Source organism: Amblyomma americanum, chromosome 5, assembly GCF_052857255.1.
Source record: "Amblyomma americanum isolate KBUSLIRL-KWMA chromosome 5, ASM5285725v1, whole genome shotgun sequence".
In the NCBI taxonomy this organism is placed as follows: domain Eukaryota; kingdom Metazoa; phylum Arthropoda; class Arachnida; order Ixodida; family Ixodidae; genus Amblyomma; species Amblyomma americanum.
In genome coordinates, this window is record NC_135501.1 from 105,053,975 (window position 1) to 105,081,123 (window position 27,149).

Sequence of the window (27,149 nt, forward strand, 5' to 3'; positions counted from 1 at the left end):
GGTGGATGGTCCCCGCGGATTGCTCCCAGTGTTACTATCAAAACAAGCTCCTTCGAGACCGCGGAGAAGGCGGCAATAGATTTAGGTATAGATTATACCAGCGTTTATATTGTTTTCAGCGACTCAAATTTCGCCGTTCGCAATTTCGCGTGGGGCCGAATAGCACCCTCACCTTTAAAATTCTTAAAAATGCAGCTCGACCTCAACCGGGTAGGGAGCTGCCCTATTCTGCAGGGGTTTACGAGCGACGGCATGACCTGTTTTCATGGTAACCATCACTCCTTGGGCTGCGGAGTTTATCCCCCTCCGGCTGAAACGCTATCCAAAGCACAAGAAATCACGTGGAGCCGGCTGCTAAAGCGCTTCCTCACGAACCTCGCGTTACTGTCACTCATGTACCCCTCGCAATACGAACCGCGATGTTTCCGCTGTGGCGAACGCGTCACTTACGACCACATAATGTGGGACTGTAAGGGAGGACCGCCTCCGGCGGAACTAGTACAAATCCCTTCTCTCGAGCGATGGGAGGCTGTGCTGGCCAGCTGAGACCCGAAGATGCAATTCCGGGCCGTCGAGTGGGCTAACCAGGTCGCCAACTGTTATGAACTAACGGCCACCTAACATAGCCCTCCGATCACCGAGCTCTTCTTGACGAAATAAAATGTTTTTCCAATCCAATCCAAAGACGAGAGTGAATTCTTGTCCCCAGCTGGCAGGTATCCCGTACGTGAAGAGGCGTGCAATTTCCACCACCGCAGCCGCTGTGCCTGATACCCCTTTGGTCATGAATAAAGTACTATGACAGTTGTCTAATATATTTTCGACAAGGAAACGCCTTTTTCCTCTCTTAGAAAGTGTGATCACGTTGAAGTCAGACTCAAAAGGAATAAACAGGGCGATGAAACACAGACACACGCAGAAACGACACACATGAGCACCGAATCAGCGCACGTGTGAGTTGGAGCTCGTGTGTGTCGTTTCTTCGTGCGTCCCTGTTTCATAGCCCTGTCTATTTTTTTTTAAATCGGTAATCAACTAGCCCGGAACCTTGCCCTTCTGATCATCACACTCACTCTTGAGTCGTCGATCAGCGGCAGTGTTCAGCCATCTCTTAAGCGTAAGAAGAATGTTGAACTGCGCATTTCCGGCTCTGTCCTAAAGATACATACAATCCGTGGGACGATTAAGGTCTCCCGATACTATGCAGATGCACCGCAGTGGCAATGCAGGGCCAGTTTAGAGTCATTTTTTTTTGCCGTAATGTGCGCTGCGTACATGGCGGCTGTGGAAAGACAATAAATAATCTATCGAGGGTATCCTGGTGAGCTCTGAAAAATAAAAAAAATGAGGAGGAAGAAGTAGTCGGCGAAGAAAGAGAGAGAGAGAGAGAGAGAGGAACCTTCATTTTATTGCAAAATAAAGCATCAAGTATGTCTTGGGCCAGGGTAGCCCTGGCCAACTCGTCCTTCAGCCGGTTCAAGGCTGGCCAAGCCCGACGCGTTGAGGTAGAAGGGCATGGAAAAAGAGGGGACTAAGTGGCAACAGGGCAGGGTAATAGGCAATGTTTCAAATTAGCACAGGGTTCAGGACAATTCCGGTAAGCGGGGGAGTGTCGAATCCGTTACAGATGAGAAAGGGTTGGAGTAAGGAGTGTATTCATGCGTATGAGTATCGAAGAATGCGTAGTTGAGTGATGGTGAGAGATTTGGCCGGAACAGGAAGGGTTCGAGGAGTTTCTCTAATATTCTCATAGTGAACAATTATTCCTTGTTTGTATGTAGGGAGTAGTGTCCGACGTGGGTGGTTAAAGCCAGGAAATCCCAGGCGCCCGGTGTTGAAGTTCGCAGCGAGGCGATGCACCCGCACTGGTTGATTCTAGCGCCACCAGGAATCCAACTCACTGTGACAGCCCGAGCTGAAGCCAAAGAAGGAAGCCTCGATTCAGTACTAAGAATTTTATGAGCAATCGTCAGCAGTGCCGTCATCTAGCTGCAACTTGGTGCAACTGCTCCAGCACAGCATTGTAGGAAACGGCAAATCCGCGTCCAAATCTTGAGCTTCGTGTGTGCATCGACAACCGAGAGTTTCTTGTTTTAGCTGTTATAGTTACTAACGCCGACATGGCTCGGTGGTCGCAGCTTTCGGCTGCTCAAGGCGAGTGCGCGAGGTCATTGTCTAGACGAGGTTTTTTGCAGAATGAAACATTTTCTTGTACTGATATGAGCTGATTGAGCGCATTACGGTGAAGAGAGGATAAATGGCCTCAACGTTACTTATTTCTCCGGAACGGTGACGACCGCTTTAAGAAAGTGAAAATGATGCAGAAATAAAGACGTATAAAAAAAATGCTGTATTAATTTTTTTTACAAGTCAGACTTATTTTTTCTGTTTATACCTTTGCTTTTGAACTGCCGTCGCATTAGGTTTGTGCCCTGTAGTAGACTAAGCTCGACGAAACCGACTAGCGAATGCTCGTTTCTCACCGTGCGAGTAAAAGAATGAAACAGCTAGCCACAATATTTTATTTTTGTTGTGTAATAATAATAATTAATAAGGACTAGCTCGCTAACATTTTAGTGATTGCCTTCAGTAATAATATGTCACTTGAAATGATGTACAATGTCTTAAAAACGACCCAGCGGAAATATTTGCACCAACATGCCTTTTAAGCAGATTTATTTACCGGCCTTAAAAGATAGCTGCCACTTGACAACTTCTGGCGCATATATCTCGCCCAGTGCACACTTAAAGCCCCTTCGGGAGAACACTCCAGAGGAAAGCGTATTTCGTTCTTTGGGATGTGTCTTGGGACGCCGAATCAGCTTTGCAGTAACGTCGAAGCTTTTCTTTTGTATGCGTTATCTCATAAGACCGGTAAAAAGGCTAGATTACGTAAATGGTACCTTGGTGCGAACATCTTAGCTAGCTGTGTTTCAAGACGCTTTATAACTTTTTAATTGGCACTTTTTCTTGAAAACTATATTTACAAAGTTTGCTGAATAGTTGTCATTAATAGTTAACTTTGGAGGACAAAAAATACTGCAGACTAGACTGCGGAACTGACTCTGATGACCACCGCCTTAGTTTCACTGGGGCTAGTGAACTCCATATGTTTCAAAAGGTTGGTCATTTTTGGCTGGGACGCACGGTATATAACAATTTTTCTTGATTGGCGTTGTTTACATTCAGCTTTCTTCCTTCCTTGCAGAACACCAAGAAACTGGAGATGCATGGAAAAAGAGTGCAGCTTGGGCTTGTGAGTGTTTTCTCTGCAATGCATAAGAGTGCCTTTCTCTCTGTTAAGACGCCGCCAAGTGACAGGAATTCCATTGTCATGAACCTGCGAAGGACTTGGTCTCTAAGCCATTTTGCTAGTTGGGTAGCTCCTGAGCTCATGCTGGGCGCCAGGCGAAATGACCGTAAAAATAAAATACACCCATGAATACAATTCGCATCTGTGCTGTATGCAGGATCCCACCCGAGTTATAAGTTAGAGCCCATGGTGTCCGCTTCCATGAAGGAGGCTGCAGCAAAAGGTTTCACCAGCGGAGCAGATCTAACAGCGCTAGGAGAGGAGAAAAGGAAATGAGACAGATAGGTGCTCTGAATAAAAACCAATTTATTACGGCTTCTGAGGCAGCATATGGAGCAAAAATGGTGATCAAAACACAATAAAAGAACACGTGAAAACCACAAATCTAAACATTATTTTTGAACTGTTCACTTTCGTTGATTAATAAATGCGAAATCTTATGAGGAGCTATCGACGGGCTGCTGATGCACCTGTAATTTGTTTCGACTACAGTGTAGGCGTCGGGAATTAGCCTTTAGGTCTCGTCTTTTCACCTGCAGCTCATAGCAGTCTGATTAAAAACCGCTTTCAAAATTTTCGCGCCCAGCACTGCGAATGGCAAGACGGTTTCTGCGTGAACTGTGGTATACATCGTTGGCGTGCTCACGTAATCAGGCACTCTGGACACCTAGAGTATATCCAAAAACAAAGAGTCTGTATAAGATCTAGCCTCGCTTCTGTATTAAGTGACCCACTTCTTATTTTTTATCACAGGCGTCTTAGAACCAAGCTCAATCGCTCGACCGTTGTTAAAGTCACGGGTTACGTCGATGACCTCTTAATTTTCTATCGCAATGGTCTAGCTCTGCAAACTGCTGCCCAGAGTTTTGACGTGTTCTGTACTGGACTAAATTATTTACAGTTGACTACTGAGCTCTCCATTAACAGGTTTTTAGATTTGCTTGTAATTTCTGACGGCCATGTGCGTTGGCTGCGATCGCCGTGGTGGCGGAAAAACCATCTGCCCTATACGTCGGTTCACCCGAAGATTAAGCGCAGGATCGCAAAGCATGCATAAAATCCGCGTTGCGGAGGCCATGCGTGCATCAAACGAAAACCGGTTTCCACGCACAGGTGAAGAGGCTAACTGCAGCAGGATACCCTATACACATTTTGTCGAGCGTAGCGCAGCCCTTGCTTGCCGAATGCACAATCAAAAAGTACAAGCCTACCAGTGCTGACCAACCAGTCAAGAACAACAAATCGTGCATCCCATAGGTTAACAAAGTCACACAAAACCTGACAAAGGATGGTGAGCAAGGCTGTTTTCCGCAAGGAATCAACTAGGTTGGCTGTGCAAACATGTAAATTGAGAAGGAAGAACGAAAGAAATTCTGTCAGAATAAACACCTGAAGAAGGTCGCTGACAGTAGCATTGGTGTAGCATTAAAGATTCCGACGTCATGCCACTGTTATTACATCCGTGGGACGGCGCACTGCGACAACAATCCACTACGTGAGCACGCCAAATGTATAGGGTACGAGTCAAGCAGAAACCTTCTAGCCATACTCTTTGGTGGGTGCGAAGTGCGAAAAATGTGAACCAGTTTTTAATCGAACCGCTATCATCGCCTTATGTTAAGAGGAGAGCTACAGGGAGATTTCAGCGCCCAGAAATATACACAAAACGAATGACATGTTCGATAGCAGGCGTCGATAGCTTTCTTCCCACAGTAACGGGCATTCCTTAATCAATGATGCTCAACAAATTCTGCCGGGTGTTGGGCTGCGCGCCTTTTCCTCTTTTTTTTTGTGCTCGTCATGCTTCCTTCATATGCTGCCTCACATGTCCCAATAAATTGTTTGGTTTCTATTCAGTGCAAGTGTGGGCTTCTTTTCTCTTTTTTCCTGTCTTAGCGCGTTTGCAGCATATCCGTAAACTGGTACCAATCAGCCCCTATCAGACCTCTTTTAGGGTTTAACTGAAAATTCCTCACCACTTGGTCGTTCCTGCCGGACTTCAGAAAAGCGGTCAGCTTGAATAACCCATCTGGCGCTGATCGCAAGTTGCCACTTCGTGCTTAGTTAAGCATGTTTTAAGTGTACTAAATAAAGAAAAATGAGGTAGGATTCCTTTAATGCGGTAGCATTAGGACCCTTGTGTCGCATAAAACCCGGCGTTATCGTCGACGTCAGTGTCGTTGACCGTGAGCGAAAAATTCATGATAAATCGCCAGAGATGCAGCCTACTGGAGGTAGGTGGGCCACCTACATCACGTTAAGTTATGGCATCATCGCAACCTGGGCAGCGGATTTACCAAACTGCGCGCCATGGCAGGTGGCTTGAATTTATGACTGGTCGGAGAAAGTATGGTTGGGCAGCTCAACATAGATGGCGCAGCCCCACCGGTTGCAGCACCTGCCATCGCTTCACCTCTGCACTACTGCACCAGGAGTGGTGCGAGGGCTCTCGGGGATCTACGAATGTTAACTAGAGAATGACCAATTCTGCATATATTTATTTACTTGTTTGGAATACTGGTAACTCCTCAAGGGGGTTTTTACAGGGTGCAGAATGCAATAAGGTCAGAAATGCACAAATTTTAAAACTACAAAAATTGACAATACACAAATTTGCAAGCCAAACAATAAGAAATGTATATATGAGCATTAATCACATTACTGCACAGCGTTCTACACTTCAGACGGAGCTTCGATGCCCCTGAAATTTTTTTCTCTGTTTTTATAGTTTTGTTATTTATTTCTTGTAAATGTAGTTGAATGTATTCCAAGAACACGTAAACGCAGTTAAATTAGAGAATCGTGTATAATCCGTTCGGGTGCATCTTGTCACAGTGGATCCCAAATGTCGCCTTGGAAGTTGGCTTGAAGAAGGCAGACGGAGTGATCGTGGTCTACGACGCCGGAAATAAGGTGCTCAGTTTCTGCGAAATATCCGCGACAAAATTTTCAATATGCCAATGCATTTACGCTCTAAACTGATAAAGTTGTAGGTTGTATGTACTTGATTATTTTGCATTCCTTACCATTTGGAAGCTGCGCTGCGATGAGAAAACCGGTGACACAGAAGAAAGGAATGACTGACAAAGTGAACTGCAAGTTTCATAATTACCTGAATTAAAATATCTGTTCTACTCAGCACTTCATTATTTCAGGGTTGTATGTTTCTGGGTCTTTGTTTCCGGTTGTATTTCTGAGTGTCTTAAGATCAAAACGGCCAGAGATGATGAAGTCAATGCCGACGAATAACAAGGTTATATAGCTTTGTTCGCTCTTAGTCTAAAGGAAAGTACAGAGCGGAAGGATTATTCACTAAGCCTCAGGGGAATCTTGGCAACATGGAATTGCGTGCGCAAGTGAACAGGGCTGCAGTAACCGCGAACGTTTCGTCCGTCAAGACCTTATGCAATCACCATGTTTAAGTGGGTCTGGCAGGAACCTTCAAAACGAGTCAGTTTTGCAGGATGTATACCTTAGCGAAAGATCTGAACGCTGTACGCTCACTGTCCTGAACTAACCGACATCACCAGTGACTGAGGATTAACACACGCGCACTGGATTATTTCTTAAATGTTAAAAAGAAGACACTTAGTAGAGTTTCCCGGAGTGTACTCAGTGCTCTCAGCAATCGACACCATAACGGGATGGAACAAATAAAACTTCGTCGCCGCAGATGAAAGAAATGTTTGACGACGTTTCCACATTGCCAGTTTTCATTCAATAAAAAAGAAAAAAAGACAAATATAACTTCCTGCCAGCACTTTAGAACTTGCTTCACTTGCAGTGAACAGAATTTGCCCAATGCGACTTGTCCTTTTTTTGCACTGAACCCTAATGTTATTTTTTCTCTTTCCATCCGACTCCCGTACAAAACAATATCTTTGCAGGAGCCTTTCCAATATGTCCAGAAGTGGTTTAGTATTATCAGGCAGCGCGCTTCACCAAACGTCAAGATGCTTCTCGTCGCCAACAAGATGGACGTAAAAGAGAAAGACGTAGTCGACTACATGGCTGCCAAAGTAAGTTATCTTCTAGTCTGGTTTGCTTTCGCAGGTTTAATCTTGGTTAGACTGACTAGTACTTGGTACCACACAGCGCTCGTGCCGTCCGTCTTCTTTGTTTTGTCGCAAGCATTGCACTTTGAAGTAGTTCGTCTGTGCAAATGAATGTACGCAAGACTTTTGATTTAGTATTTTTCTTTTTCAAATGATGTATTGGACTTTGCTATACGGAATGGAGGTAGCCTAAAAGCGGTGAAGAGGAGACTCGGCATAGGTAAAAACCATATGTATGCGTTAAGAGACAAGGAGGGCAATGTCATTAGCAATATGAATAACATAGTTAAAGTATCCGAAGAGTTCTACAAAAATCTATACAGTAGCCATTGTAACCAGAACGTTAATGAGAGAGACAGTAGCGCACACCGGTGCGTCGTCCTGCCAGTAACGAAATAGCAATTAAATCAAGCCTTAGAGGCAATGCAAAGGGCAAAAGCAGCTGGTGAGGATCAGGTAACAGCAGATCTCTCGAAAGACGGAGGGGAGATTCTGCTACAGAAAGTAGCCACCCTGTACACGCAATGCCTAATGACCTCGACCGTACCAGTTGCATGGAAGAATGGAAACATTATCTTAATTCATGAGAAAGGAAAAGCCAAGGACTTGAAAAATTACAGACCGATCAGCTTACTGTCCGTTGCCTGACAAGGTATCTAATAATGTATTCGTTAACAGAGTCAGGGCGACCTTAGACTTTAACCAACCAAATGATCAGGCACGCTATCGTAAAGAATATTCGAGAATAGATCATATTCAAACTATCAATCAGGTGTTAGAGAAATGCGCAGAATATAACCTACCCCTATATATAGACTTCATTGATTACGGGAAAACATTTCACGCAGTGGAAACCTCAGCAATCGTACAGGCATTGCGGAATCAGGGTGTAGAGGATCGTTATGCCAACAAACTTGAAGAGAAATACAGCAACTGCACAGCTACCTCATAAAGTCAGCAATAAAATTCCAACAAGGAAGGGCGTCAGGCATGGAGACACGATCCCGCCAATGCTATTCACCGCCTGTTTACAAGAGGTATTCCGAGGCCTGAATTTGGAACAGTTGGAAATAAGAGTAAATGGAGAATACTTAAATAATCTGCGATTCGCTGATGACATTGGTGAGTCACTCAGGAGGGAGAACTGAAAATCATGATCAATGAGCTAAAGAGAACAGAACGGTGGGTCTAAAAATAACATACAGAAAACCACAGTAATGGTCAACAGTCTAGGAAGAGAAAAACAGTTCACAACTGGCACCGAGGTGCTGGCAGTGGTAAATAAATACGTCTACTTAGGACAGCCAGTGAAAGCTGATCTGAATAATGAGAGGGAGATAACTGGAAGGATAAGAATGGAGTGGAGCGCATATGGCAAATTCTATCAAATAATGTATGGCAGTTTCCCAATATCCTTTAAGAGAAAGGTGCACAACAGCTGTATCTTACCAGTTGTCTTACCGGGAATAATTGGAGAGACATGAGAGAGGCCTTTGTCGTGCAGTGGGCGTAGTCATGTTGAACATGGTGATGATGATGATACTTAGATCAGCCCGTCGTATTAACCCACGAGTGCTAAAATGCTTTTGATATGCCTGAATATACATATTCTGTACGCACCATGTTATTACCGTAGGCCAGGCTATGTACAAGGTGTAATCCTTTTAATTAGGGTGCTGCTGCTTTGATCCCTTGGAGGACATTGAGGTACAGAGCAGCTTCGTTTTTAGATTCTTGATGTGAGTCAGGAGAGTGCAGCGCAGTGGTGGAGCGCTTAAGCGACCCGCGACTGCCCAGCGATGGCAGGTGCTTCCAGCGGTAAGCGTTGTGCTGTCTAGATGTCTCTTCCCGAGCGACGAATCATTAATTTAACTTCCAGCTGCTATTGTGGACAGTTTGCTCACTAACCGGCAAGGTCACGACACATGACGCCGCAAGGTCACGTAATCTAGGTGCGCCTCTGGGGACCAGCTACCTGAGTCATGCTCGGTATTTGTAGCTCACAACGCCGACTCTGGATTTTCTGTTGAACTAGGCAATTAACGCCATCGCAGTAATACAAAGGCGATGGCAGGACTGCCTACTTGGGAGCGACTCCCGTCTCGGCAGTGTCGATGGTGCAGGGCACCAGTCTTACACCAGAACCACTATCATACTCGCTAACATTTCCTCGAAACCTCTGTTATCCGGCCCTTGCCTCAAACTCTCAAATCACTGGCCGTAAGCCGCGTGACTGGGCTGAGCACGGTCTCTCTCTCTCGCTCCATGTCCGATCGCAGCTGTCGCCTGCTCTGCGATCTCTCTAAAGAAAACACACACAAAATAAGGAAGCAACATGGTACTGCTCTATGCCAGGCGGGAGGCACTGCCATATCCCTTTTGCTCACGGCATGGCGTCTTCCAGGAAACGCCCTCTTCATTTCAACCTCGCTGTGCAATCCTCACAGCCGCGAGCGTACGCCAGGTGGCACGGTTGGCCACGCGGCGCGAGTTACGGGCTCATTCGAGGAAATAGCAGCACCCGGCTGCACTCCCCTTCCAGAAGTTACTTTGACAGGCAAGTTTCTTCAAACTGGAAGTGGGTGGCGGTGAAGCGAATGGCGTGGCTAAAACCGGTTAGAAACTAGAGCCGCCAACGGAATGCCCGGACGTTGGAGAATAGAGGACCGCGCTGGAAGAGGAATTCCTCCGCAGTGCAGTCCAATCTTCCTGTATGATGGCACCAGCGTGGTGGTATGGGCGGAAGGTTCAGGGCACTCCATGAGGAGGTGTTCCAACATGCTTCAGATTCGTCGCTCCGACACACGGGTTCGGAGGTTGTAACTGGAGAAGCGCTTGGTACCCAGGCCGTCGCGGGCGAGAAACACTGCGCAACCTAGCCCGGAAAGTGAAGCGACGTGGGGGAGGGGAGAGGAAGCGGAAGGTGAGCAGAAGCACAGAAGCCGCGGCAGGGGTGGCAGCCGTGGATTTACTTAACAAAGTTCCAGTCATGTCCTCTTTTGTGGGCTGCACCACTGAAACGAATGTGTCTTGGCTGTTGTTCATAAACGCGTCTAACTATGGAGCAATTCCAGGCGTGGTTGAGCATCCCTTTGCGCCGGTCTTCATCACAGGCCAAACTCGACCGATAGGGGAGGGACGGACAGTGGCGCGTTTGTACTATCTGGAGTCGTCTGCTTACCGGTGCGAGTTAAAGAGCAAAGCACTGTTAATGGGTGTGTGCTCAAGCCCCTCGTAGAATATACAGTGACAAATTTTTGAGCATTGGAAGAAGGTGTAAAAGACACGACAACTCAGCTAACGGAAGGAGCGTGACAAATGCCGCAGTGCTGTCGTCTGTTATGTCGAACCAGCAGTAGATGGACAGATAGATGAATGAGCAGAGTGAGAACTCAGGCGTTTGCAACAAGAGGTCCTACACTCGATAACATTGTTTGGTTGCGAAAGTTGGTGAATATTAAACACGGCAGTCCCAGGTGGGAGCCTAAAATGTTTATAGCGGACTTACTTTCAGAGCATGTTTAATGTGAACAATGAACTGACTTGGGCACTCTCGCTTTTAATCGATTTTTGTGAGCAGTGACAAACAAATCAGTAACTGAAGTGGCCGCCAATTACTCTACCGTCAAAATCGATGCCAATGTGAGCAGTCTTCAGTTGGGTGCTCAAGATCAAACGCATTTTCTGCTGCGGAGGTCATATGCTCTCGAATAGCAGTGATCTTGGTGCATAGAATAAAATGGGGGCTATATAATCATGCATTTGTTTCCGTCGTCTTGACAAGTCAGCTGCGGTAGACAACCTTAATTCGATAGAATAAGCTTAATGTAGCCGCATTCATATGGTGACTTCGGTTGTGTTCATCGTCATAGAAAAGCGATCACCTTCATAAAAGTCAAATCGGTTGGAATGACATGCGCGTGCTTAAGTTGGCAATACACGTTTGCATAAAGGTGTTACTTGACAGTTGGCGTTACAGACGTTTGCGGCCGAACAAGGCGTACAATTCATCGAGACGAATGCCCAAAACGGCAACAACGTGGATGAGGCTTTCATAACAATGGCGCTTGAGCTTATGAGGAGCTCTGGCCACTTGGCGACCCCAGCCAGTCTTGCCAGCAACGACACCAGCACAAACAAAAACGCCTCCGAGGAGCCCTGCGGGAGTGCCTCTACGCACGAGCGCCTTGGCACCAGCACCTCGCCGAAATCACCACAACTTCCAGCAGCGCGCACTCTGCACGGCTCGACAGGGCTTCCTCAATAGTAAGAACCAGATTTAACCAATTGCCTGCTTGCGGTCGGTTATAATTTTCGTTCAATTCACTCGCGGCTCTCCAGGCTGTCGCCAATAGCTTTAAGCTACAGAGGCACGATATCTCACTTTTGCCTATAGGCACAGTAATATTTCAATGGTCCGTCCGTGATTCTTGTATGTGTATTAGAAATGAGCTAAAGTCATGCTTGATATTGAATTCAGTGAAGTTTCCTTCATTGGGAATAGAAGAATGGGAGGAAAGCTGGGTACAAATGAAAAGTAGAATATTTACCTCTTTTCAGGAAGTTTTGTGCATAAGCAAGGCGATGTGGCAAACATTGTCGGCTGATGATATTCTCGGCTTAAGATCGCGGCCCCTGAAAGGCGTAATTACAGACCGGTCAGCTTACTGTCCATTGCTTACAAGGTATTTAATAAGGTAATCGCTAGTAGAGTCGGTAGAGCCTTAGACTTTATTCAACCAAATGAACAGGCAGGCATTCGTAAATGATATTCCACAATAGATCACATTCGCACTATCACTGAGGTGATAGAGAAATGCGCAGAATATAACAAACCAGTACATTTAGCCTTCATTGATTATGAGAAAGCGTTTGAATTTGTGGAAGCCTCAGCAGACATACAGGCATTGCGGAATCAGTGTGTAGAAGAGCCTTATGTCAGAATACTAGAAGATATGCCGGGTGTTTCAGGGAAGGTGCTCACTCGTGTTTAAAATAGGGTTTTTGAGGTAAACAAAAGCTTTTTCCGGCATAGTTTTTAACTATTACCAATAGGCACGTGGTTGCAATTAAAGATTTGTAGCCAGACGTTAATAATAGCCATATCAGTTTTCAGAATTTCGAAAACGCCATTAATAATAATAATTGGTTTTTGGTGGAAAGGAAATGGCGCAGTATCTGTCTCATATATCGTTGGACACCTGAACCGAGCCGTAAGGGAAGAGATAAAGGAGGGAGTGAAAGAAGAGAGGAACAAATAGGTCCGTAGTGGAGGGCTGCGGAATAATTTCGACCACCTGGGGATCTTTAACGTGCACTGACATCGCACAGCACACGGGCGCCTTAGCGTTTTTCCTCCATAAAAACGCAGCCGCCGCGGTCGGGTTCGAACCCGGGAACTCCGGATCAGTAGTCGAGCGCCCTAAACACTGAGCCACCGCCGCTGTGGCTGGAGAAAATTTGGCTGCATCGTGCGAAAATACACGCGCTCTCGAGAGCATGCAGGCAAAGCTACCGGTCCAGTGGTCGTAACTACTCGAAAGAGCAAATTTTTGTCTTGCCACAGCGGCGAGAGCAATGGCGTTTTCGAAATTATAAAAGCTTATATGAATATTACTGACGGCTGGCTACAAATCTCTAATTGCAATCAGGTGCTATTGGTAAAAGTAAAAAACTTAACTATTAGAATTTAGGTAATCGCTTCGCTAGTTTAGATCAGTCGCAATTTTTTTGACGTCCGCCAACACTCATTTTACTTTGCCGCAAATTGCTTCTCGTTACCTCAAAATCCTTATATTTAAAAATTAGTGATCACCTTCCCAGAAACACCCGGTATATAGCAACTGCAAGGCTACCATTTTCCTCCATAAAGACCTCAATAAAATTCCAATACGGAAGGGCGTCGGGCAAGGAGACACCATCTCGCCACTGATATTCACCGCCTTTTTACAGGAGGTATTCCGAGGGCTAACGAAAAGAGTTCAGCTTAAGTTAAGGACAACGCAGCGATCCATGGAAGGAGAAATTGTAGGTGTACCGTTAAGAGACCAGAAGCCGGAAGAGTGAGTAAGAGAACAAACGCGGGGGTTAATGACATCCTAGTCGAGATCAAGAGGAAGAAACGGGCTCGGGCAGGGCATGTGATGCGAAGACAAGATAACCGCTGCTACTTATGGCTAACGGAGTGGCTTCGAAGAGAAAGTAAGCATAGACGGGGGCGGCAGACGGTTAGGTGGGCGGATGAGATTAAGAATAGTAGTTCAGGAGTGCAAACTGCTGGGCTAGTTGGTTCATATTGCATAGAAAAGGAACCAGCGAAAATAGACGCAAGACAAGAACAAAGGAGGCACACACCACAACGCTGGACTTACAACTGATTTATTGCGATGAAGAATTGCTCTTCAGGAGGACACAGGGGCGCAACAAAAACACACGGACATAGAAGTAGACAGGGATATGCGCTTCTTTTCATTTTCGTTCATTTTAAAAGAATTTCCTGCCTGCGCACCCACCCTACAGACAATACGCTTCGCGCACCACATGATGACATGCCAACTATAACGATAAAAACTGCTGCGCACCCACCCTACAGACAATACACTTCGCGCACCACATGATGACATGCCTACTATAACGATAAAAACTTGTACTCCTTTTCAGTGATAATCACAGACGGCTCACTGACGCATTTCTGCTTATTCTTTCTGATCATGAATGACTCCAATAGCTCACGCTCACGTTTAGATTTCCCCCGCCCGATAATGCTGGCAATGCGAAAACTAGGAGAACATTTGCAGTCCTTTACATGTAAGGCTAGATTGCTGCCAGTGCCTGTGCCCAAAGTTGTGCGATGTTGCCTCAGGCGCTCATTCAAGCATGCTCCAGTTTGGCCTATGTAGATTTTCCCGCATGACAATGGGATTGAATACACCACGCCCATTGCGCATGTGGTGAACATAGTCTGGTGTTTCGTGTTGCAAACACCAGTTCTGCGCATGTCTGCAAAGGTTTGGGCGCACAAACCGGACAGTTTGCAAGGAGCAGGAAATGCCATAGTGACACCAAACTTCTGAGCTACTTTTTTCAGACCATGTGAAGTCTTGTGGAAGTAAGGCATGACTTCCAACTTTCTTGTTGGCACTTCTACTGGCCTGGCATCCTTTGAATATAACTTCAGTTTTTTCCCCAAGGATTCCGCCACTGCCATCAAAACCGAGGGAGGAAACCCAGAACATTGTAGCCGTTCAACCTGCTCCGCCAGACTTTGCTGCATCACATGAGGGCAACTCTTCTTTAAGGCATTCAAAAAACATAAGTTTGCAATGCTGCGCTTCACTAACTTATAATGGGCCGAATCATACGGCAACAGTGCCTTCTTAAACCTGGGCGCATATTTCCAGCACACGTGTTGATTGGGTAAAAAAGTCAATTCTAAATCCAGGAACCTAATGGTCTTGTCAGAAGGAATCTCATGCGTAAAAACCAAGTTCTTAGAACAGGTCCTAAAAATATTTAAAATCTGGTCTGGCACAAGGGTAAACTGGTCAGTTTCGGTTAAGTTCAAAATTACTAAAAAATCGTCAACATATCTAAAAACCCTTACAACACGTGTGTCGTTTAGAGATCTTTGTAGCATCGAGTCAAATTTTGCTAAAAATATGTTGCACAGCATCGGCGCAACACAAGAGCTGATACAGATTCCATGTTTTTGCACAACATACTCATCTTCATGCTGTGCTATCGTAGAATTCAAGTACACTTTTAAAACTTGAATGACCAGCAGTGGTTCTCTGTGTGTCTCTACGCGCTCTCTGCGCCCACTGACGCACCATAGGCCACCGAAGACAAGAATCGGGGGGGAGGGGGGGGGGGGGGGGGTTGAACGTAACTGTGATGATGGCTTATGCAGCGATGAAAGCGTTTTTACCGCACATAATTTTGTGGCGAAAGCAATAGCGGAAGCAAGTATGACCGCGGTGATGTACCGGTAGCAGCAGTGCAAAACCAACCCTGATGCTCACAAGCACGCATGATGTAAACTCTTACCGCCTCAACCAAATTCCTGAATAGCGCTCTCAGCTTTATCAGCAAATGAACAACTTTTTTAGACTTCTTCAAAAATATATTCTTTTTTTTTGTTGTAAACACTATTAAAGAAGCCTTTCATAATGTCAAGAACGAATTGGCGCGGAAGGGCCAGCACTTCTCAAAAAAATTCGAAATGAGCGGCTTAAAATCGATAAAAGCAGATCGCATCAAGGACGCAGTCTACAAACCTGTGGTGTGCGTCTATATACTGCGAAAGTATTTTTTCTTTCTTTAATTGTAACTTAGGGCATGCTAAAACATCGGTAACTTCTCTACCTGATGAGCAGGGAAAATATAACCCTTTATCGCTGGCACTTCATACGATAGATTTATGGTTGGAAACCGCAGCGTCTGCAGTGCGCGGCCAAAGGGCCCCCTAATTTATTCCTACCACCTAGATTGTGGCCACCGCGCGTTTCGTTGAGGCGTCTCTCGATTCCTCCTATGTATGACGCAGGTACCGTATTTGCCAACACTAACCAAGCAGTCGCGCCGGCCGCTGGAGCGGGCTCGCAGTCGAGCGGTGGCGCTGTAGCCGCCCGGCGCAGACCCTTGCTTCCTGTCTACGAGTGTAAACTGGCTGACGTAATCCTGCGCCCACATGATCGCCTTTCTTTGTGATAACAAGTAAGCTTAGAGCATCCGCGGCGTGCCTTATTTAGCATTCGGAGTGCTTACACGCCGCGCGGGCGTATGATTACAGGATTACGTTAGTCAGTTGGCACTCACAGTCGGGTAGCAACGGTGAGCGCCGTGAAGGGTTTGATGTGCCGGAGACGGCAGCGCCACCACTCGGCTGCGAGCCGCCTCCAGTAGCTGGCGCGGCTTGCTAGGGTGTTTTCAGCGTCTTTGCCAAAAGTACCCGAGCAGCCGCGCGAGCAGCCGGCGCGGCTGCTCGGGTACTTTTGGCAAAGACGCTGAATACACTGTAGCAAGGTGCCTACCGTGTCATGCAGGTTTTGCAAGTTCCTTTTTTCTTCTTTACAGCAGGCAACTTGCAGAGCGCCAGTGATATCGGCACGCTGTATCTGCAGGCTGCCTTCACAATTGCAAAAGCTTGCGGTCATGTAATAAAACTCGCAAAGGAGTCCTGTTAGTTGAATTATTTTTCTTTGCTAAAGCCTTGGCCATTCGCCGTAGGCTTCGAGAGACCTTTTAAACCACAAAAAAGCGTAACGTTCGTTTCCGAGCACTTAGACTTACAGTTGAAAGGTTTTGAATTCAACGCTTGGAAGCTGTCCCTGGTGCAGCCTAAACAGTATTCGACATAATACAGCGTTTACGATGCTTAGAATGAGCGCTGTCAGAAAGTAACAAAAAGTTTTTCTCGGTCTTCCTTGAGAGCGCTTAGTTTTTACATCTGCGCATCACCTTCAGCGCTGCCGTTTGGAATTTTTTAATGAAAGCAAGCAGACCAACCTCAAATTTTTATCTTGTGAGTTTATGCCAGTTTACTCATTTGCGCGTTCGTCCTAGCGCCCTATTGGTTTGTGACAACATACATGAACTGCTCTTTATAGCACCGTTGGTTCCCGCATCGAACCCGTCATTCCCTGTTTTAAAAATAAATATTTCCATCTTGAAAGATTCATTTATTCATGCACATTTTCTTGCGATCTTCTTTTTGCAGTGATTACATATTCAACTTATACCTTTGTGGGGAGGTTGCTGGCAAAACGAGCCTGATGATTAAGTTTAAGGTAAGTTCTAATCCAAATTTTTATTCCAGCGATCTTGAGTTTCTTCCCTGGAATTGTAGGTGGTGTACGAGAGCCCGTCAATAAGCAGTGGAGTTGTCATGGGTATTAACGTGCGTTTATCAGTATATTGATCTGTATATATAGTATAACCACTCAAAACTTAGCTGCCCGTACCTAAGAGTTTAGATTATTTCAACTAATGATGGTTACAGCTCAGTGGAGGCGCAACGTCCTATTGGTGCGAACGTGCATACACCTATTATTATCTTATGCAGGTTGAAGGATTACGAAATGGGTGCTTTGAATCTCGGCAAACTGTTGACCCGGTAAATTGTCATCTTAAGGTCATTTCATATTCTTGCGCGCGTTCTTATGATTATCTCTCTACATGCGCATGAGAACATACATTTACACATGCACACCAGGAAACATCGTTTCATGCGAGAACCACATTTTACGTTTTAACATCTACGATTTCAATTGAAAAAAGCGCCGTGGACTGTGTCCAACTCGCAAACGCTCTCCCAGGAGGAGTTTGGCAAATAAAACTTTTTTCTGAAATGGCAGTTATCTGATTTTTGCACGCGGCAACACACTTAGTAGACTTCAGTTTCTTCTAAGTGTCATGTTTTAAGTATGACTAAGGTAATTCATTTAGATAAATTTAAAACATTGCTCCTGCATATAAAACGACCTCAGAAGATTATCATGTTCTTTTTTCTATCTAAATAAATATGGCGAAATGCGCAGAAGTATGTGGATATCAAATTATGTTTAAAACACCTTTTTAGAAAAGTCGTTACGGCACTGTAACTTTTTTCGGATAGAACGACCAAATGATAAATGTTCTTCGGGATTTTTTATCATTTGCTGTCAAAGTTAATCCATAAGCTCAAGGTAGCCGACATAATAAAGTTTAATATGGAGAGAATCGAGCATGCTCTAAAGAATGGAGGTAGTCTAAAAGCCGCCAAGAGGAAACTGGCATAGGCAAAAACCAGATGCATTCCTTAAGAGACCGAGGAAAATTTCATTAGCAATATGAATAAGATAGTTAATGTAGCCGAGGAGTTCTACCCAAATCAATGCAATAGCCAACGTAATCAAGAGGTTAATGAGAGCGACAGTAGAGCAGACCAAGTGGACATCCTGCCAGTAAAGAAAAAGGAACTAAAGATAGCTTAAGGAGAAAATCAAAGGGGGAGAGTAGCTGGTCACGATCAGGTAACAGCACATCTGTTGAACGATGATGGAGAGATTGTGGTATAATAACTAGCACACCTTATACCCATTGCCTTATGACATCGAGCGTACCAGAAGCTTGGAAAACCGCTAATATGATCTTAATTCATAAGAAAGGAGACGTCAATGACCTGGAAATTACTGACCGATCACCTTACTGCCCGTTGCCTATAAGGTATTTACTAAGGTAATTGCCGATATTGTCATCACAACCTTAGACTTCAATTAGCGAAGTGATTAGGCAGGCTTTGGTAAAGGGCACTTGACCATGGACCATATTCACACTATCAATCAGGCGATAGAGAAATGCGCATAGTATAGTCAACCCCTATATACAGTCTTCATAGATTAGGAGAAGGCGTTTGACTCAGTTGGAACCTCAGCAGTCATGCACGCATTGCGGAATCGGGGCGCAGAAGAGCCATATGTAAAAATACTGCAAGATATATATTGCAGGTGCACTGCTATCATAACCCACCCTAAAGTGAGCAATAAAACTTCAAAAAGAAAGCGTGTCAACAGGGAAACATGATCTCGGCAATAATAAGGGCGCACGTCAACTTAGGGCAGGTATTTAGATCCAGATCACGAGAGTGAAATAACTAGAAGAATAAGCATGGGGTGGAGTGCACTTGGCCGGTTTTGTGAGGTTATGAGTGGCAGTTTACCAACATCCTTCAAAGGAAAAGTGTGCAACAGCTGTATCTTACAGGCACTCACGTACGGGGCAGAAATGCGGAGGCTAACGAAAGGGGTTCAACTTAAGGACAGCGCACCGAGCCATACAAAGAAAAATGAGAGGTGTAACGTCGAGAAACAGGAAGCCGGCAGAGTGAGTGAGGGAACAAACGCGGGGGGTAATGACATCCTAGTCAAAATCAAGCAGAAGAAATGGTCTTGGGCAGGCCATGTGAACGAAGGCAAGATAACCGCTGGTCCTTAAGGGTAACGGATTGGATTCCAAGGGAAGGCAAGCGCAGCAGGGGGTGGCAGAATTTTAGGTGGGTGCACGAGACAAAGTTTGCAGGCATAGGGTGGGTGCAGCTTTCAAAGGCCAGGGTTAATTGGAGGGTCTTGGGAGAGGCCTTTGCCCGGCAGTGGGTGTGTTCAGGCTGATGATGATGAAAGTGCAGGAGCCCTGAAAAGGCGGCTGTGGAGCACGCTAACTTATGATTAGGCGGCCTACACGACACACTACGTTCTTGTCTTCCGTGTTTGAACGAGCACTAGTGGAATGACGATGAGGCTATAGCTAACTTAAAACTGAATATCGTAGCAAAGAAAAGGTGAACGATGGCGGAAATCCGGACAGTTGTCTTTCGAACGGCCGCTCATTACAAAGTTGCAGTTAGAGTTCCGATTGGCAGGGCGCCGATGTATCGTCTGCTCGATAGTCGATGAAGACTATTATTGCTTTCGGACCTAATTTACATAACAGAGAGGGGTGTAATCTAGACGTCTCTACATTGTTTCGCAATCACGTATAGAGGACCTAATGAGGACAATTTTTTCTGGTTGCATTTGGACATGCACTGCGAAATGTTGTTGATAGTTTCATCACAAAAAAACTGTTCCTGTGACAAACTGACTCTAAATATTAGTGATAGTTTTTGTTACTAACGCAATTACGTTACCTCTATGTCGTTATCTCTATTGAGCGTTGTTACTGTTCCTGTCATCTTTGTGTCATTATAGGGAGGCTCCTTCTCTCCCTGGGTGCACCCCACCATTGGTATAGATATGGTGAGTTGCGTGTTTCTTTAAATATACTACAGAAGTGAGGACATGCTAAACTTTTTTCTTGTACATATTCTTCATAGCATTCCTTTGTAAGGCGCTGGGCTCATTCAGATGCCACAATTTATGGCACGCCCTCCGTTAACGTGTGAAGTGTGCTTGAGTTTACTTTTACCATCAACGAAAACTATGCTTTGCAATGATTTTCACTGTTGCTTTCGGTTAGCATTCGCTGTAATACTGCGACGGTGCTACTGAGCAAGTACTGTACCGCGATACCTCTCGCTTGCAAGGTGTGTACTTCGCCTACTCGGCGCGTTACGCCGCAGTTGCAACATTGTCAGTCTCCTTGGAATAGCAGGAAGGCCTAACAAGTAAAAGCCAAATAGGTTTTAGCCCCCCTCGGCACACAACGCCATTACAATTTACATGACACTGATGAGATTTCATCGATTTCCATAGGACCTCTTGATATTTTCAGCATTTTTAAATTCCAGATGAGCATTAAGGGCTGCTGGCAACCTTTTGGAGCCCGTTACTTCTCTCCAAGTCCCTCATCGTTGGCGGTACAATTCGGCAGCTGTTTTTTCATACAGGAAACAACAAAAAGAATGCTCACGGAGTTTTAGCTTGCATGCTCTGAGTGAGTGTTCGTGCACAGAAGTGTGGGCTACGGTTAATGTAGGCAGATGAAAAGCTGAGTGGTGAAACCGACTTCTACGAAAAAATCACTTCTTGACTGGCTCACGCCAGGTCACTCCATATCCGCAATAGCTTCAAAACAAGATCGGAACAAAACTCTGGCCCGCCACACTATTTCAGCTATCCTAAGTTAGGCGAGTTGGGGAGCATGCATCCTGGAATATTCAGCCCAACCAAGGGACGAATACAAAGAAAGAAGACGCATACGAGCACATGCACACTCGTTCATAGTAGCCAACTGTTTTTCATGGAGAAAGCAGTTCCTCCCACGTCAGTTCCAGGAAATTGCGAAGTCGAAAGTGATGTTGTCATGACATATGTACAACCGTGAGCAAAGGTCTTGGACCCGCTCCTTGCTTTAATTTAAAATTGCAGTTTTATTCATTTATTTTATGTTTTGCTTCCTGCCAGTTTGGATGCCAGGCCTTAGGCAGGAGTGGATGAGACAGAATGAGGCAGTATACAGGTATAGAATGCATACGTGCAGTCAAGCGAAGAGGGGCACGAGAATAACATGTGCGACACGTACAAAGCAAAGGAACGTATCTACACTGTCAACGAAGCACTGCTCTTTACTTGTTACGGAATGCGCTAAAAAAAAGACGCTTTCGAACTCCCAGCCACGTATGCAAAAAGGTCATTTTAAGAGCGGATTGTTCTAGAGAAATTAAGGCTTAAAACAGATTTTCATTACATAAAAAGTCGCTTACTTTCTTTAAATAGTAAGAACGGCTTGGTCACCGCTTAACCGATTCAAACAAACATTTGCTTTGCATAACCATTTTTGTTTATTCCATGGTGACTGTGGCAAATCAAGCAGAACAGTTTTATTCATTTATCACACCGGCTGGTTCGCAGAGCCTCTGATTTGCCGTTGGCGAAAGAGCTGTTGGCGGCGTTTTCCAACTAACAATTAGAAACAAACCCAACAGATTTACGCGCACATTCTCACCTTTAGCAATATTTCTTTTTTTTGCGTGGCTGCCAGCAAACTGCTGCCTATCCTAATATTGGTTTAGTGAAGGACTTCTATGTAATTAGTCCGACTTCAGGCGAAGATTTGCCAAGAGTTCTTAAATATCCAAATTACATCATTGCTTCACTTGTGGTCTCAGTTTTAAGCCTGATATAAATGTAACTCATAGTTATTTGTATAGTAATCTAAGCATAACTTTACGCATCATCCTCATAGCTACTTTTTTTTCTAATTGATGGACATTTGCCGATGTGAACAGCACGCCTGAATTTACGCCTAGACATATTTACGCCTACATATCCTGATTGCTAATTGTGGCTGCAGATATCAATAAGTATACACTCATCAGTGAACAGAAGCATTATAACTGATATTCACCGGCGTCGGTTATAAAAGGTAAGAAAAGTAAAGGTCCCAGGATGGAACCCTATGTAACTCCGGATTCAACAGCGTTCGCATTGATTTCATCAATAGATACTGTTTGGCATCTGAATGGAATGGATAACTCTATAGATGCGAGCACTGAATCATTTTTAAGAGAATGTTCAACTTTCAAGAGCACGTCTTGGTGGCACACGCGATCAAAGCCTTCTCGAAATTCAGAAATATCATGTCTACTTCACTACGCTACCTATATCGTTTTGAAGTGCATAAGTGCTGCTGATTTTTATGCCGGGTAATGCAGAAGGCAAGAACAGCAGGGTGCAGTGAAACTCAGTTTTGCAGATAAGATTAGGACTTTTCCGTGGATAAGGTGGCCTCAGCTGGCACAGGAGAGGGTTAATATGGGGGGGGGGGGGGATACAGGAGAAGAAGAGAACGGAGTTAGGCTGCTGCTGATTAAATGCATTTTATCTCAACCCCCTTCGGCTTTCCGCGCCTGTGCGTCCACCGACAGCCAGTTTGAAGCTGGAGAAAACGTAAAAGATATCACAATAGTTCAAGGTGTCTATGGGACTTGAAAATACGCCTATTTGCTGCGACACAGGAAGAGTTTATCTGACGCCCTAAACGCTGTGGTGAGCGTTGGAAGTCAGCCTTCGCACTTTCTAAAACGATGCAGGTTCTTTGAACGTCGACAAATAAAACTTTCATGGTGGGTAAGCAGTGCGCAGAAACCGAAAACGTATACCAGAATCGCTTGCCTGCCGAAGAAGCGCTTTATAACGCACTAGTGGCGACCGCCGCCTGCAAGTGTGGCCCTGCCTTGACGTCACCGGTGGCGGATGAATGTTTAAGAAGGGTCAATGGCATATAAGGACAGCAAATACTGACTAAACGAGGCCAAAACTATTAACACTTTATGCGAGAGCATTTTGCACTTTCTCTCCTTTTCCTTCTCCATTCGCTCTTCCTCTCCCAGTCTGCTTCTGTTTTGTCGTCCTGTTTTCTCTTCTTACTTCTTAATGGATTGTCGTTTTTGTCTCGCTTTTCTTTCTCTTTTCTCTCTTGTATTTGCTTGACTCGTGTCTTGTATTGTCTTGGCTTTCAAATTTACACAACTACAATGTGCTCAATTATAATACAGCACAGCGCCGACGGCAGAGGAATCCTGCTGAAGGAGGAGGTTTGCGCAGGTATGGAGGCTGAATAAGGCAAGAAGTACGGGCAGAATAAGAGAAGGGAAGTAAGAGCTGTGTACTTGAATGCCAGGAGACTGCGAAAGGCAGCAAGGTGGCGAGACCGTGAGATGAAGAGGACAGAGCGGAGGATAAATAAATAAATTAATTAATTCTCGGAACGCTGTGAAGACGGCGGTGCGCTTTGGAAAAAGAGTAGCAGCAACGGAGAAAATGAAGTTTCGTCACTCCCGCAGTGCGTGCATGTGAGAGAAGTGGCCCCGCCGTGGCGGATACTTGTGGGAAGACTGCAGTAGGCGCCGGTCTGCGTCCCTTCCACCCTAGAAAGCCAGAATCTATATCTGCATACCTCTGCGGTGTCTTCCCTTAACCCTGCCATTTTTCTTCACGTGCTGAGCAGTGCTGCCCGATAAAGGCTGCATTAGAAAGTCCCTGCATTTCCGTTTCCATTCTAACAACTGTGTTCTCTTTCGACTTAGAATACTGTCACGTAGTGGTGGCGGCAGTCGATGGAGCGATGAAGACGACAAAAGGTCTTCTAAAAGAAAACTTTATTGGGCCGACTTGCGCCCACAAAGGACTGAATCACTCGGCGGCCGCGTAGCAACGAGCGTGCTCGGCGGCCGTCGAACAGAATGCCCGCCGCTGTCGGCCATGCCCAATTTAAAGCTGATAGCGAACTTTCGAGATATGACATGCAAAGTTACTAGTACATTCCAAAACAACGTAGAATCAGCTCTGCCTGGCTGCGATCAATCGAGATAAATCTAGTCGCGTCTTGCGTCGCAAACAAAGCGATAAAGTGGCGTGGCGACAGATTTGAAGAAGGAGCAAACACTGCAAAGATTCGCGGCGATACGAAGGTGTCGCTTGCTGACGAAATGCGACCTTGAAAAAAAGAAAACACTACGTATGCTGCAAACGAGTTCTTCGGAGTGAAGAGCGGCGTCTCAGATTTTTACCCCGACTATTCTCATCGCCGATAGGGCGCGCCTCCAAATTTTAAAGAGCCTGGCTCTCTGGCCAGAGTAACACGCACCGCACCGTAGTGTTCCCTTATATGATGTTTGCACCTAGGCTGGCGTGCGCCGTTAGACATAGCCACGCACGCGCAGAGGCTGCTCTTACACGCACAATGCCATGCTCGTAGCATTTCGTTTCAAAAAGTGTTTCATTCACTACATTCTTGGCTTCGCGTAATTTTTCACAAAATCATACTCGCATATGAAATCTTTTGAATACAGGCAGACGCTGAATGTCTACCTCCAAAGTAGCCTTATTAATCTTTTACGATAATTGTTTCTCTTTTCTTGCAGCATATGAGGACGCTAACTCTAGGCGGAAAGACCATCAAGCTAATGATTGTGAGTTCCTTAATTTGGATATGGTGGTCACGACAGTGTCCTTCACTACCAGCTGTACTTCCTCGTCATAATTTACTGTTATAGCAAAATGTGACAATTTAAGCTAGTTAAAATACGCAGCTTTATTCTTGTTACCTAGTATATCGTAGCCTCTGAACTGCACGAAATTTTAGATTGATTAAGTATTGCCTTAGTGACGAATATTTGGCAGCAATACTGCATTGCTTTTCTATATTGTATAAAGAGCGCTTGGATATTTTTTCCGCATCTTTGACAAAACGCTTGCTAAGGATCTTGGCTTCAATTCAATATTGAAATTGAACAGCGCATTTGGAGCCATGCCCGCCGCAGGAACTCTCCATCAGCTATCGCGGCCCACTCGACAAGAACCAGGATAAATATTTTGACTAGTATCGCTTAGTTAATCGAATCGCAGACAGTTCGCGGCTCAAGGATAAGGTAAGTGGTGCAATATTCGAGCTCTTTTTCTGTACCTTGTTATGCTGTAACCTGAAGGAGTCTGCGGGGCGGGAAATGTAATGAATTAATGTTCTTTCATGAAAGCAGCTGCTCATAACTTACAAAAAAACTAAGTATGGGACACCCTACAGTAGCTGGCGTCATGTGCTTTTCACCGCTACATCTTGGAATATACATAGAGGCAGTGCGGATGTTTGTATGAGCATAAAATCGGAACTTAATTCAGAATTTTCGTAGAACAAACTGTGTAAGAAAGTGATAGGCAGAGCGAGATCCTTTAGTCTGCCACTGTACTGGAATCTCGTGTTACGGTTGAGTGGCGCTTGACACAAACAAAGCAGCCGGATAGCAGAGACAAAGATACTAAGTACTATAGCGAGAGACATGAGAGGCTTTGCAAACTTCATCATAGTAAAACAACAGCGTTCACTGATGTGTTCGAAATATCGAACCTCAAAAATACGCATTTATAAGCCTGTTCAGTTAGCTCTCCGCCATTACCTTTTTATAAAATGGGGTCGCTGCCCGTGGTGTCGTCGACGAAATCGAGTTAACTTCTACATGATCAAACATACAACCTGTTCCTGCATGTCATGCACAAGAAATTCCAGGTACGCGATTTTAAAAATATGAATTACGGAAAAGCCAACTCGGCGAGCATTCAAATGAGTATTTTAGACGTTCGAAATTTCGAAACACAATGCTGATTAAGAAAATACAGCCATCAATTTCTCAATATAACCCTGGCGCCTGAAATAAAAATAAAAACTTTACTAGGTAATTATGTTAATCAATAGCGTTATTATATATCCATATGACGTACATATTGTCCGACTTGCTGCACAGACGTAGCTTTCCCAATGTTAAACATAAAAATCTTTCAAGAATGAAAAATAACCCTGTATTTATGCACACCACCATTAAGAAATTAAAAAAATACAGAACCAGAGGTTGGCCATTCCTTCTGATCATCTACTTTAATCTTTTCTTTCAGTGGGACTCTTCTGTACAGTCCATACTTCGGTCTCGCAAATTACCCCCCCTTAGGGGAATTGCAGCCTTCATAGTTGTGTACGACATCACATCAGAGGTGCGTGAGCGTCTTCGAATTTTGTTAGCAGGAATTCAAATGGAGCCAGATTTACAGTCTGCTCTCCAGATATTGCGTTGCGCACGAAGTTACGCATCGGAAATCACACTGCTTTGACTGTCTTCAATAAGCCGCGCTCGCTATAGGGGAAAGCAGCTAGGGGGGATCAGGTAACAGCAGATCTGTTCAAGGACGGAAGGGAGATTGTGCAAGAAAGAATAGCCACTCTGTTTACGCAATGCCTTATGACCTCGACTGTGCCAGATGCTTAGAGAAATGCAAACATTAACCTAATTCATAAGAAAGGAGACGCCAAAGACTTGAAAAATTACAGACCGATCAGCTTACTGTCCGTTGCGTACTTAGTATTTACTGAGGCAATCGCTAATAGAATCAGGACAACCTTGGACTTTAATCAATCAAATGATCAGGCGGGCTTTTGTAAATGATATTCCACAATGAATCATATTCACACCATCAATCAGGTGATAGAGAAATGCGCATGATATAACCGATCCCTGTACACAGCCTTTATTGATTACGAGAGCACATTTGACTCAGTGGAAACCTCAGCAGTCATACAGGCATTGCGGAAACAGAATGTAGAATAGCCTTATGTGAAAATACTGTACGATATGGATAGGAACTGCACAACTATTATAGACCTTCATAAAGTCAGCAACAAAATTCCAATAAGGAATACGTCAGGCAAGGAGACACGATTTCGCCAATGCTATTCACTGCCTGTTTACAGGAGGTATTCCGAGGCCTGAATTGGGAAGAGTTGGGGATAACAGACAATGGAGAATAAATAATATGCGA

General features: G+C 45.0%; 1 protein-coding gene across 9 annotated transcripts in view; it reads left to right on the forward strand.

The window, feature by feature from the left end:
* The window catches only part of LOC144132590 (uncharacterized), an 84,417-nt gene that overhangs the window by 38,866 nt on the left and 18,402 nt on the right, over positions 1-27,149 (forward strand). For 8 of the 9 annotated variants that reach the window (XM_077665091.1, XM_077665092.1, XM_077665087.1 and 5 more), the window contains 8 exons: positions 3,209-3,256; positions 6,149-6,226; positions 7,201-7,332; positions 11,336-11,634; positions 17,087-17,156; positions 20,094-20,141; positions 24,710-24,757; positions 26,232-26,327. In XM_077665091.1, coding sequence (XP_077521217.1) covers positions 3,209-3,256; positions 6,149-6,226; positions 7,201-7,332; positions 11,336-11,634; positions 17,087-17,156; positions 20,094-20,141; positions 24,710-24,757; positions 26,232-26,327 — 819 coding nt within the window. The remainder of the gene's footprint in view (positions 1-3,208; positions 3,257-6,148; positions 6,227-7,200; positions 7,333-11,335; positions 11,635-17,086; positions 17,157-20,093; positions 20,142-24,709; positions 24,758-26,231; positions 26,328-27,149) is intronic. The other variant, XM_077665088.1, reaches the window with a different exon arrangement.